We start from the raw sequence: 14,123 nt of genomic DNA, 5'->3' as shown, positions 1-14,123 counted from the left end.
TCTCTCCTAACCATGTCCCTGTCCTTTGCCCCCTGGGAGTGTTTAATCTTTGATGTACTGAGAGGAGTGGTACTCAAAACATCCCCAGAGGCAAACAAATTGCTTTGAGCTTAAGAGCTTGGTAACAGGATGAGATCTCAATCTTCTTGTCCCTTTCAGAAGAAACTGCTCTTGAGCACACCTTGAGAGTGCAGGAAAGGGGAAATGTCTTCTTCTGTTTTATAAAGGTCAGAGGAGTGATTAATGCAGCCCCTCACTCCATCCCTACAAGAAAGCCACTCTCCTCATTCTCACTTCCACTTGGTTAAGCCCTTTTCCCTCTTTTTTTAGTAAGGAAAATGGGCAGTTTCATTGTTTTTAAAAACAAGATGGAGCCGCAGCAGGCTGGCACCGGCAACGCCCATACCCCAATGCCCAAGGCAGCAGCAGAGGGGGTAGCAGGCCTGCAGACCGACCACACATAGGGAACACAGAGGCCACACCCATTGGACTCCAGTGGCCACACCCTTCTTATACACAGACAAAATGAGAAGGCAGAGAAATGCAACCCAAATTAATCAAGAGAAATCCCCAGAAAAAGACCTGAATGAGTATATATAACCAAATTACCGGATGCAGAGTTTTAAATAATGATTGTTAGGATGCTCAAAGTACTTAGTAAGAACAACAATAGATGGTCATAACAAACACCTAAATAAAGAGATAACAAGTATGAAAAAGGACATTGAAATAATAAAAAAGAATCAGTCAGAAATTATAAATACAATATCAGAAATGAAGAACACAATGGAAGGTATTAAAAGCAGGATGGATGAAGCTGAAGATCGAATCAGCGAATTAAAGGACAAGATAAATGAAGGCATAAAAGCAGAGCAGCAAAAAGAAAAGAGACTCAAAAAGTCTGAGGAAACTGAGAGCTCTGTGACAACATGAAGAGAAATAACATCTGCATCTGTAAAGCCAGTAGCCACGGCCACCATCACAGCCACCTGGCCCATGCAGGTTCACATTTGATTTGGAGAGACAGTAGTGAAACAATGGAGCCAACAACTGGTGGGCCATTAGCTTTAATCCTAGCTTGCACCAGGTGGGCAAGAAATACACACAGTGGGAAAACACTTCCATTTTCATTCAGGGCTCCCAAAACCACTGACTTATCTGAGTTTCCTAGAATCAAAGGTTTCTACCTCACCAGCCTTATTCACCTCTGTTCCCCATCTCCTTCTCTCTGCACAAACTCTGCACAAACTGGCTTCTCCTTCAGCACTCCACCATCCTGGCTGCTTCTCCTCTCCTCCACATGGCCTTTCTCTGCTCTCCTCCAGCATGGGCTCCTCTGCCCCATTTTATAGTGTAGAAATCAAAACCTTTAATTCAATATACAAACAAGAAAATCTGATACAAAGTCACGTATCTGAGGCATAATGGGATTCCTCATGAGAGTGCACCACCCCACATCATGCAACATCAAGGGTGTGGGGAAAAGCTTAGTCTTAAAACTAAGCCTTAGGCCAGGGGTCCCCAAACTATGGCCCGCGGGCCACATGCGGCCCCCTGAGTCCATTTATCTGGCCCCCGCCGCACTTCCAGAAGGGGCACCTCTTTCATTGGTGGTCAGTGAGAGGAGCATAGTTCCCATTGAAATACTGGTCAGTTTGTTGATTTAAATTTACTTGTTCTTTATTTTAAATATTGTATTTGCTCCCATTTTGTTTTTTTTACTTTAAAATAAGATTTGTGCAGTGTGCATAGGGATTTGTTCATAGTTTTTTTTATAGTCTGGCCCTCCAATGGTCTGAGGGACAGTGAACTGGCCCCCTGTGTAAAAAGTTTGGGGACCCCTGCCTTAGGCTATAACAACCCTGCCTGCTTACAGCCTGTCCCCCACACCCAATGAAAACAATAAGCGAGCAAACATATATATCATATTTACAAACTTATTTGACCAACACCATCATATGGGTTCCTGAAGAAGAAGAGAAAGAACAAGGGATAGAGACTTTGTTCAATCAAATCATAGCTGAAAACTTCCCTAAATTGATGAAGGAAAGAGTCACACAAGTTCAAGAAGTACAGAGCATTCCATTTAAGAGAAACCCAAAGAAATCTACACCAAGACACATCATAATTAAAACACCAAAGCTAAGTGATAAAGAGAAAATATTAAAAGCTACTAGAGAAAAAAAGGCTATTACTTACAAAGAAGTCCCCATAAGGATGACATTAAACTTCTCCACAGAAACACTTGAGGCCAGAAAGGAATGGCAAGAAATATTCAAAGTTATGCAGAACAAGAACCTACAGCCAAGACTACTTTATCCAGCAAGGCTATTGTTTAAAATTGAAGGAGAAATAAAAAGCTTCCCAAACAAAAAAAAACCTGAAGGAATTTATTACAACCAAACCAATGCTGCAAGAAATGTTAAGGGGCCTGTTGTAAACAGATCAAAAGGGGAAAAGAATATAGCAAAAGAGGAATACAGCTTTAAAGAATAAAATGGCAATAAACAACTACATATCAATAATAACCTTAAATGTAAATGGTTTAAATGATCCGATCAAAAGACATAGGGTAGCAGCATGGTTAAGAAAACAGGACCCATATGTATGCTGTTACAAGAGACACACCTCAAAACAAAAGATGCACATAGACTGAAGGTAAAAGGATGGAAAAAATATTTCATGCAAATGGAAATGAAAAAGAAGCTGGGGTAGCAATACTTATATCAGACAAATTGGACTTTAAAACAAAGGTTATAGTAAGAGATAAAGAAGGTCACTACATAATGATAAAGGGAGCAATCCAACAGGAAGATCTAACCATTATAAATATCTATGCACCTAATATAGGAGCTCCTAAATATATAAAGTGAACTTTGATGGATATAAAGGGTGAGATCAAAAGCAATACTACAATAGTAGGGGATTTCAATACCCCACTAACATCACTAGATAGATCCTCAAGAAAGAATATTAACAAAGAAACAGCAGACTTATTGGACACACTAGATCAACTTGATTTAATAGATATCTTCAGAACCTTTCACCCTAAAGCAGCAGAATATACATTCTTTTCAAGTGCTCATGGTACATTCTCTAGCATAGACCACAATTTAGGGCACAAAACTGGTCTCAGCAAATTTAAGAAGATTGAAATCATATCAAGCATTTTATCTGATCACAATGGCATGGAACTAGAAATCATCTACAACAGAAAAATTGAAAAGCATTCAAACACTTGAAGGTTAAATAGTATGTTATTAAATAATGAGTGGGTTAACAATGAGATCACAGAAGAAATAAAAAAATTCCTAGAAATGAATGATAACGAGCATACAACAACTCAAAATTTATGGGACACAGCAAAAGTGATACTGAGAGGGAAATTCATAGCATTACAGTCATACCTTAAGAAGCTAGAAAAAGCTCAAATAAACAACTTAACCTTTCATCTAAAAGAACTAGAAAAAAACAGCAAGTGAAGCCCAGAGATAGTAGAAGGAAGGAAATAATAAAGATCAGAGTGGAAATAAATGACAAAGAGGCTAAAGAAACAATACAGAGGATCAATGAAACCAGGAGTTGGTTCTTTGAAAAGGTAAACAAGAGTGGTGAACGTTTAACCAGACTCACCAAGAAAACAAGAGAGAGGACTGAAATAAATAAAATTAGAATGAGAATGGAGAAGTAACAACTGACACAACAGAAATACAAAGGATTGTAAAAAAATACTATGAAGAACTGTATGCCAAAAAATTAGACAACCTAGATGAAATGGACAAATTCCTTGAAACATATAATCTTTAAAAAATCAATCTGGAAGAATCAGAAAACCTAAACAGACCGATTACAACAAATGAGATCAAAACAGTTATCAAAAAACTCCCAACAAAGAAAAGCCCTGGGCCCGATGGCTTCACAAGTGAATTCTACCAAATATTCAAAGAAGAAGTAACTCCTGTTCTTCTCAAACTATTTCAAAAAATTCAAGAGGAAGGAAGACTTCCAAGCTCCTTTTATGTGGCGAGCTTAATTCTGATTTCAAAACCAGGCAAAGACAACACAAAGAAAGAAAACTATAGGCCAATATCCCTGATGAATTTAGATGCTAAAATCCTCAACAAAATATTAGCAAACCGGATCCAGCAATATATGAAAGAAATCATACAGCATGATCAAGTGGGATTTATTCTGGGGAGGCAAGGTTGGTACAATATTCGCAAATCAGTCAATGCGATTCATCACATAAACAAAAGGAAGGAGAGAAACCACATGATAATTTCAATAGATGCAGAAAAAGCATTTGATAAAATCCAGCACCCATTCATGATCAAAACTCTCAGCAAAGTGGGAATACAGGGAACATACCTCAACATGATAAAGACCATCTATGACAAACCCACAGCCAACATCATACTCAATGGGCAAAAATTAAAAACAATCTCCTTAAGATCAGGAACAGGGCAGGGGTGCCCCCTTTCACCACTTATTCAACATAGTTCTGGAAGTCCTAGCCACAGCAATCAGACAAGAAGAAGAAATAAAAGGCATCCAAATTGGAAAGAAGTAAAACTATCATTATTTGCAGATGATATGATATTGTATATAGAAAATCCTAAAGTCTCAGTCAAAAAAACTACTGGAACTGATAAATGAATTCAGCAAGGTGGCATATAAAATTAATACTTAGAAATCAGAGGCATTTTAAACACCAACAATGAACTGTCAGAGAAATTAAGGAAACAATCTCCTTCACTATTGCAACAAAAAAAATAAAGTACATACTTAGGAGCAAATTTAACCAAGGAGATTAAAGACTTGTAATCAGAAAATTATAAAACATTGAAAAAAGAAATCAAGGAAGATACAAACAAGTAGAAGTATATACCGTGCTCATGGTTAGGAAGAATAAACATCATTAAAATGTCTATATTACCCAAAGCAATTTATAAATTTAATGCAATACCAATTAAAATACCAATGACATACTTCAACGATATAGAACACATATTTCAAAACTTTATATGGCAGCAAAAAACTACACGAATATCCTCAGCAATCTTGAAAATGACAAAAAAAGTGGGAGATATCACACTTCTTGATATCAAGGCCATTGTACTAAAAATAGCTTGGTACTGGCATAAGAACAGGTATATAGATCAATGGAACAGAACTGAGAACCCAGAAATAAACCCACACCTTTATGGACAATTGATATTTGACATAGGAGGTAAGAGCATACAATGGAATAAAGACAACCTTTTCAACAAATGGTGTTGGGAATATTGGACAGCTACCTGCAAAAAAATGAAACTAGACCACTAACTTACACCATTCACAAAAATAAACTCAAAATGGATAAAAGATTTAAATATAAGCCGTGAAACCATAAGCATCTTAAGAGAAAACATAGGCAGTAAGCTCTTCGATATTTCTCACAGCAGCAGTATATTTGCTGATTTATCTCCACGGGCAAGTGAAATAAAAGACAGGATAAAAACATGGGACTATACCTAACTAAAAAGCTTTTGCAGAGCTGAAGACAATAAGAACAAAATAAAAAGACAAACCACACAATGGGAGAACATATTCGACAATACGTCTGATAAGGGGTTAAAAACTTAAATTTATAAAGAACTTGTAAAACTCAACACCAAGAAGATAAACAGTCCAATCAAAAATGGGCAAAAGAAATGAATAGACACTTTTCCAAAGAGGACATACAGATGACCAATAGGCATATGAAAAAATGCTCAACATCACTAATCATTAGAGAAATGTAAATTAAAACCACAATGAGATATCACCTCACACCTGTCAGAATGGTGCTCATCAACAAAACAACACAGAATAAGTGCTGACGAGGATGTGGAGAAAAGGGAACCCTCCTGCACTGCTGGTGGGAATGCAGACTGGTGCAGCCACTGTGGAAAACCGTATGGAGATTCCTCAAAAAATTAAAAATCGAACTGCCTTTTGACCCAGCTATCCCACTTTTAGGAATATACCCCAAGAACACCATAGCACTGTTTGAAAAGAAGAAATGCACCCCCATGTTTATGGCAGCACTGTTCATAATAGCAAAGATCTGAAAACAGCCCAAGTGTCCATCAGTGGATGAGTGAATTAAAAAGCAGTGGTACATTTACACAATGGAATACTATGGGGCCGTGAAATGAAGGAAATCTAACCTTTTGCGACAACATGGGTGGACCTGGAAACTATTGTGTTAAGTGAAATAAGCCAGACAGAGAAAGACAAATATCATATGACCTCACTCATTTGAGGAATCTAATGAACAATGTGAACTGAGGAGCAGAATTGAGACAGAGGAGGGATCAAAGGGACCAGAGGAAAAGAGCACAGAGGGAAAGGGGATGATAGGATGGGATAAACCTGAAGAGCAGGGGGGAGGGCGCTATGGGGAGGGGCGTAAGGGAGATGTTGAGGGGAATACGGGGGGGGGGGTGCATTCGGGGCAACAGTAGAATCTATGTAAACACAGTAAATTAAAAATCAATTTTAAAAAAACAAAACAAAAAAAAAGAGATGAAAGGTTTCTGGGGTTTTTGTTAATTTTCTTTTTGAACTCTCTGGATTCCTTTCCTTTACCAGGAATCCTTGCTCTACATCAATATGATACAGCATGGTTTAGAAAAGATATTTCTTACCAAGTGGAATTTTCCACCTTGGGTTGGTAGTGTGTCTCTCAGCAGTAAATTCAATTATTTTAAAATCTTAAACCTGCTCTTTCCGAGAGTGTGAGTTCATCTTGAAGCTGAGAAGGACCACATCTGTGTGTGGATAGCTTCAGTAGCTCACATACGCTATTCCGGGGCTGTGTAGTTTCCGTGGAGATTAATTTACATTTACTGGTGTAAATGAATCTAGGCAATGGGATGCTGCTTCTATCAAGAGTGACCAAGAAAACAATTAATAGCCCCCATGATTTGACCAGGATGGAGGTTCTGAGAGGTCATTTAACAGAATATCTTTTCTGCCCTTGAATCTTAAAACTAGAAATTCTGAAATCCCTTTGAAAAGGTTCTAAAAGGAGAACAGCAGAATGACAAACACATGCACACATGGAGGATGAGGGCCAGTTCCTCCTCTTTATCACCACAATTTGTGTCAGAAATCATTTGCTAAAGGACAGGAATTTAGTGATTGATCTTGTACCTAATACAGGTATTTCCCAACTGACGACTGAATTGTTGCTCTCTCCATTTTATTTTATTCTTTTATTCTGCCTGTACCTACTCACCAAATATATGTATTTGAGATAGCTATGCTTATTTGTAAATCACTTATATGGGATTTGAAAAACATTTTCTTATGGAAATAGTGGCATGTGTGTCAAGTAGGTTGGGCTCAGTTGAATAACTGTTTGTTAACAACCAGAATGTGCTAAACCCCGAATTTGACTATGAGATTCACACAGCAGTGAGTGGATGCATAAAGCACAGTAAGCATACAAGAAGGCTAGTGTATCATAGGATTTTGCTGACTGGACCTGGGAACCCAACTGTCATGCCCAACACATGTCACCCAGGTAGTGCTGCCTCCACCCCAGCCCTACTTTCTCCAGCTCTAAAAGGCTGGCTTTGGCCAAGCCTAAGGGACAATCAGAAGGTTGGACCTGCTACCTATCTTGCATGTGTCTTTTCAATACCTCCAGGTGAGTGAATCTCTCCACTGCCATTTATGGCTACTGATAGTCCCCAGGGGTTGTACCTTGAAATGTACTTGAGGAATCTGTGTGTACCCTCTCTACTTGAGTCTTTTCCTTCTGTCATGGATGAGCTGGGAAACTAAGTCCTTTCCTGCCCTGCCTGGGGACTGATAACATCATAAACCAGCCACAGTGCCTTTTAATGACTACTGTCTTTGTCAAGAGCTACAATTAAGTTATTTCAATTAAAAGCCTCCCTCTATTAGAAGGTGTGGTGGTGACCAGAGTCATTACTAACATCTCACTACACAGGGATTGTGCTAGGTACAATCAGAAGAGACAATTCTTTCTCCCTGATTAAGAAGTTCTTTGGCACCTGCAGGCAATGTTGGGGTGGAGTTGGAATTATGGCTGGCTCAGAGAACCCTTATCACTTCACAAGGCTCCAGAAGGACTGTACTCTGGGCCTCCTTGGCCTGGAAGCTCATTTGTCTTCCGAAACTTTGTAAATTGGATGCTATGACTTTTGAGAATTACAGCAGAATTCTTGCCAATGGCATAAGATGGATAATACAGTACAAGAGAGTTTGGCTTGTTCTCAAAGTGGAAACTGGTCTCTAAAAAGATTAGAGTGAGAAGTGGCTCTCCCAGGGAGATATGCTATGGAAAGGGATCAAGAAAATTGTGGGAGGTGGGCCAGGAGCCTTGTTAATGAAACATTTGGGGAAACAACAGAACCCACTGTAGAACACAGAGCAGGAGAGGAAAGAGCCCAGCTGGTCATAGGGGCTCATTATTATTTGGTCACCAAATCAGATTGTCAGATTGTTTTGAATGTTGCCTGAGAATTTTTTTTTTCAAGAATTACTATGAGATGAAGACTGGCTATTTAAAATGACAGAAGTAGGCTTATTCAAACATGTCCCAAAGAACATTTGGTTGCAGGAATCACCAGTGAAATTAGAGTTAAGACCATTTGTGTGTGTGTGCCATTATATGATTTTTAAAATATTTTCAGTTGGTGTGAATATTATTTCCGAATCAATTGGTTTCATTGTTTTTGTCATTATATTACACTGCCTACATTACCCTTTGCATTTCCAGGCAATTAAGAACTTCACCAGAAAGCAAATTGTTCACCTGCCTCTAATTATCACTTAAAAATTGTTTATATTTTATTGTTAATATAACCCAGATAAGACACAATACCAAAAACAACAAGCAGTGTTTGCACATGCACATAGACTGCTCCTACCTACATGTGACGCTGGTATTTGTTAATCATTTAGAACTTTCCCCTACTAGCCACGTATTGACCCTCGGCATTTGTTTTGTTAGTCGCCCCTTTTGTCAGTTGCCATAATAGAAGTGTCTTGAGAAAGATCTAGAAATCTTTTTTTAAAAACTACTTGATGTTATAAACTTTATCATTTAAACAAAATCCCATATTTTCAAAATTATATGTGTCAGCTATAGCTTTAGGAATCTTCACATCTCAAGTGACATTCAAGCTCCAGGTTGCATAAGAATCAGCCACTTGGTTTTCAAGTCTCTGCAGTACCTTGCACGGCTCTCTGAAATGGTGAAATGCCCAAACAAAGGTGAAAGGCTTGATGTGCGCCGCCTGGCTCTGCTGGCTTCTGGAAGAAAACCGTGTCCTTTATTTTTTTGGATTCTGAATACTAGATGGTGACCAGTGCTTTTGCTCTTTCAAACAGATGATGACAACGAGGAGAAGGGCGGGGGGGATGTTCTTTTAAAGCTCCGTGCCTCCCAATCCACAGTGCTGGGGGCAGTGAGCATGGGGAATGCGAGAGAACCTGGAGTATTAGCATCTCTGTGGGGCCAGACCTGGCTTGCAGGGAGGGACTGTGTTCCTTTTCCCCTCCATACATCGTGGCTCAGGGGATGGGCCCAACCTTTGCTCATTAACTATGGGATCAGCTGACAGCTTCCTTTTCCACATTCCTTTCTATGTACCTATCACCTGTGGCGCCTGGTGCATGACATGAATTGGTGCTGAAAATCCTGTGCAGAGTTCCTTGTGTTCTGTGCTCTTTGACATCTGGTTCTGCGGAGTGTCTGGGCCAGGCTGGCTGTCCCTCTCCCTAAAGGGCCCTGCCGACGTCATGACATGGAGGCCAGGGCCTCTGCCCACCAGCCTAGCTCTGTGCTCATGACATCTGCCATCATCTCTGCTGGGAGGTGAAGGTAGGTCAGACATTGCTCAGGGAGTCTTCTCTGACTCCAGTGAACTTTTTCTCTGGCCACGAGGATGGCCTTGGAGGTTCAGAAATATGCTCCTTGCGGAGATGCACTCACCGCCCACCATCTGTGTCCATGTGGCCACTCAGACCAGAACAGGAGCTCAGAGAGCACATAGCTCCTAAATCAGCAAGACATTTACTATGGAAAATGGCTCCCTTTGGTCAGTTGCCGTGATAGAAGCGTCTGAGAAATATATAATACTGTCAATAGATACAGGGTAAAGGAACTCTTGATGCAGCCACCTCCCGTTCACTAAGGGCCTCTTCTCCAGTTTGCGAATCTCCTCGCCCTATAGTTCCATCTCTCCTTTTGCTCCTGCATCCAGGCTGAACGTCACAAGGAAAGAATGAACACATTTATTTTGCTCTTGTTAAAAACAATAGTCCGATTGGGAGTCTGGAGAAATGGGGGCTGAAACCGAAAATGAGATTTGGGGATCACCTGTGCATTGTATTTCTCACCATCACAACTGGAAACATCCCACAGGAGCTTGTACCCTTCCCTGCCCTGACTCAGGAAGACATGTCTTCAAACAAACGGAAGAGAGGGTTTGCTGTTAGTTTTTCTGCACAGGGACTTTTTCTCCAGATGGAAGAAAGCCTGCCCTTGAACCATCAGTGCATTCCAGTGGGAAGAGCTGGGACAGGCGCAAGGTCGACTGGTTTATAGCTCTGGTTTAACGTCAAAAACTGAACTTCTCTATCAGGTGCAGATATGGTAATTGTCAGAGTTGTTGACAGGATTACCATAGAAAGTGTTTATTAATGACTAATGACTAGCATAAGACCCAGATCGTGGCAGCCCTTGATTGAGGATAGATCTCCGAAAGGAAGTCGGTGAGTTGCCCACTTTCCTGCTGGATGCTTTGGGCAAGTCATGACCCTCTCAGTCCCTCTGTGCCCTGACCTGTAACTTGGAGAAAATGATGACAAAGATAATTAAGCCCCCAAAGACAGTGGTGGTAAGTGAGGTTATACACCCCAAACCCATAGAACACATAGTTCAGCCTATGATGAGTGCGTTGCAAGCTGTAGCTATTTTTGGTTTCTCTACCCTCTTAATATTTCTGGAAAGTCTATGCTAGAGGTACCTCAATGACATATATTTGGGTAAAAAAAAAAGGTTTTGCTGGTGAAGAAAATTTACTGTCTTTTCTTTATTTACTCTTGACACAAATATGTAAGGGAGACACGGCAGTGGGGGGTGGGGGTGGGGGGTGGATAACACTGGGCTGTCACCTTAAGGCCAGGAACAGAAAGTGTAGGATTATTACAACACAAGCCCAGCCCCTGGGATGGATGACTCTTGATGAACCAAGGAAGTGAGATGAAATAGCATTTTTCCGGTTTCACCAACGAGAAAATGAAACGACTACTGACAGATCCCCCACCCAAAACCTTAGGGGGTGACTATGGGCAGGCCTCAGGCAGGTGGCAGAGACCAGGTTCCAGGTCTGACCCTACTTGATGGTAAGCTGTGTGAAGGCAGAGGGAGGGGCTTCACACTGATGTCCCCACAACACCTAGAAAGGCTCTACATGGGGGCAAGAAATGCCTCCTTGAATTGAACTGATTTGAGGGGAGGTCATACCCCAGGCCCCAAACAGAATATAGCACTTAGCACGACACTGATATAAAATAGTCACCAGTTAAGTATTTGTTAATTGATTGCATTTGATTGATAATCTCTAGTTACATACACACACACACACACACACACACACACACCCGTGCCCTCATTTTTTTTCTTGTTAAAAAAATCAGCCAATAAAACAGGTCATGTATCTCTACTCAGGTTTTAGAATCACAGGTAGTTCAGCCCAAGTAGCAGACTAAAAAAGAAAAAAAAAACCCTAAAAAAGTATCTTCTGTTTCCGACATTGAAATTGTCAGGCTGTGTCTCTCCTTTATCATCCCGCAGCTCCTGAGGTCCTCGCCCAGAAACCTTACAGCAAAGCTGTCGACTGCTGGTCCATTGGGGTGATTGCCTACATACTGTAAGTATGCTCACCACCTCAGCTTCGCCCCCTGCCTTTTTTCTTGTGGCAAAATAGACATAGCTCAAAATTTACTATTTTAACCACTTTTTAAAATATAATTCAGCAGTATTTAAGTACATTCATATTGTTGTGCAACCATTACCACCATCATTTCCAAAACTTTCATCTTCCCAAATTGAAACTCTGTCCTCATTAACCCTTTGAGTAGTGAGCTTTCTTCATGCTCGCTGACCCCCAGTAGTGAGTTTGGTTTTTCCAAAAATGAGATTAGTTCCAGTTACAGTTTTATTAACTTAAAATCATGTTTGTTTGATAACCAATTTATGGAAACAAGAAGAACATATATTTGCCTCTTTTTAATGTTGCCTTACACATTTTTAAAATAAAAATTTTTGTTCGATCGTAAGGATGGTCAGGAGGCACAAGGAGGAACATGAACGTTCGTACTACTCAAAGGGTTAAACACTAGCTCCCATTCCCCACCCCCAGCCTCTGGCAGCCACCAGCCTACTAGAAAGTCTCTAGGAATCACAGAAGTCTCTAGGAATTAGACTACTCTAGGCTCCTCAGTGTAAGGGGAATCACACAGTACTTGTCCTTTCGTGACTGGCTTATTTCACTTAGCGTACTCTCCTTAAGATTCATTCATGGTGTAGCACGTGTCAGAATTGTACCCTTTTTTGAGGCTGAATAATATTTCATTTTGTATTGATACTACATTTCATTTATCCATTCATCCATCAGTGGACACGTGGGCAGGTCCCACTTTTTGGTTATTGTGAATAACATCGCTCTGAACACTGGTAGACAGACGTCTGTGTGGGTCCTGCTTGCAGTGCTTTGGGGTGTGTACCCAAAGTGGGATTGCTAAATCATATGGTAATTCCATGTTTAACTTCTTGAGGAAACTCCATACCATTTCCCACAGTAGCACCACCACTTACATTCCCAACAGCAATGCACGAGGCTTCCAGTCTCCCCACATCCTTGCCAGTACTTGTGATTCTTCATTTTCTGATGATAGCCGTCCTCACAGGACAGGTGTGCAGTGCCATCTCATTGTGGGTTTGATTTGCATTTCTGTTACGGATAATGATGTTGAGTGTCTTTTCATGTACCACCTTGGCTTTTCTGGGAATGTACACCACAGTGACAATATGAGGACATCTCTAAAAGAAATCACAATGAGAAAAATATGTGGTGAAAATCAAAATTTAGCTTTTGGATTTCTTCTTTCTTCTCAGGTGACTTACTGCCACTAACCCTAAAGTGTAGTCATCGGTGATAGGCTTGTTGCAGTTATTTCAGGAGGATCATTTTGGTTTTTATTGTTATAGTTTATTTTGCTTAGGTCCACTATAAAGTTTTCAATTTACAATTTCTTTCCCCAAAACTTATCAAACATACTTTTAGGGTGAGTTTAGGCTAACTAGTTTCTGTCATTTCTAGAAAATTAATTTTTCCTCCTCACTGTCTCCAAGAAAGGGAACGTTTCCTTGCAGACAGAGCCCACTGCACACAGTGAAAGACTGTGATCAGAGGAGACTAGGATGGATGAAAGGTCTGACAGTATGTGGCATCTTCAGGGAATGCTGGAACCCCCCGCCCCCCATACACACACACACACACACACACTCACACACACACACACTCACACACACTCACACACACACACACACACTCACACACTCACACACACACTCACACTCACACACACACACACTCACACACACACACTCACACACTCACACTTGTATGTCTCATTACCTGAGAAGAAAATGATCTGCCTATAGTGTACATTCAACTGGGAAGCTTTTGTAGATGGCTAAGGTAAAAGACTAGGAGGGCATGTGAAACTTGAGACCCCTTTGAGATATCCACAGACTAGTGTGTGTACATGTGGCGGTTCTGAAATCAGCAATTTTTTCTTTCTCTCTTCCACTTCTATTAGTTCAGCCTGGCATGTGGATGCAATATGATTTGAACAGTACTACATCTGAATCCTTATAATTATGGTATATAGTACAATATTTGACTGGATTCAAGTATGGTGTTAAGCAAAGAAGTACTGTGTATCTTTATTTTAAATATAAACTCAATAAGCTGTTTTCATGACTGTGTCCAACTTCAAAAATGGCAAGCTGGGCTTCTGTTTTCCTTTGTGACCTCCAGAGCTCAGACAGT

At 40.4% G+C, this 14,123-nt stretch overlaps 1 protein-coding gene across 2 annotated transcripts in view; it reads left to right on the top strand.

Moving 5' to 3' along the window:
• The window catches only part of CAMK1D (calcium/calmodulin dependent protein kinase ID), a 488,361-nt gene that overhangs the window by 439,992 nt on the left and 34,246 nt on the right, over positions 1–14,123 (top strand). For both annotated transcript variants that reach the window (XM_066384571.1, XM_066384569.1), the window contains exon 6: positions 11,861–11,936. In XM_066384571.1, the coding sequence (XP_066240668.1) occupies positions 11,861–11,936 (76 nt within the window). The remainder of the gene's footprint in view (positions 1–11,860; positions 11,937–14,123) is intronic.

The sequence above is a fragment of the Saccopteryx leptura genome, chromosome 5 (genome assembly GCF_036850995.1).
Source record: "Saccopteryx leptura isolate mSacLep1 chromosome 5, mSacLep1_pri_phased_curated, whole genome shotgun sequence".
NCBI classification, from domain to species: domain Eukaryota; kingdom Metazoa; phylum Chordata; class Mammalia; order Chiroptera; family Emballonuridae; genus Saccopteryx; species Saccopteryx leptura.
This window is presented reverse-complemented; position numbering and strand designations above follow the sequence as displayed.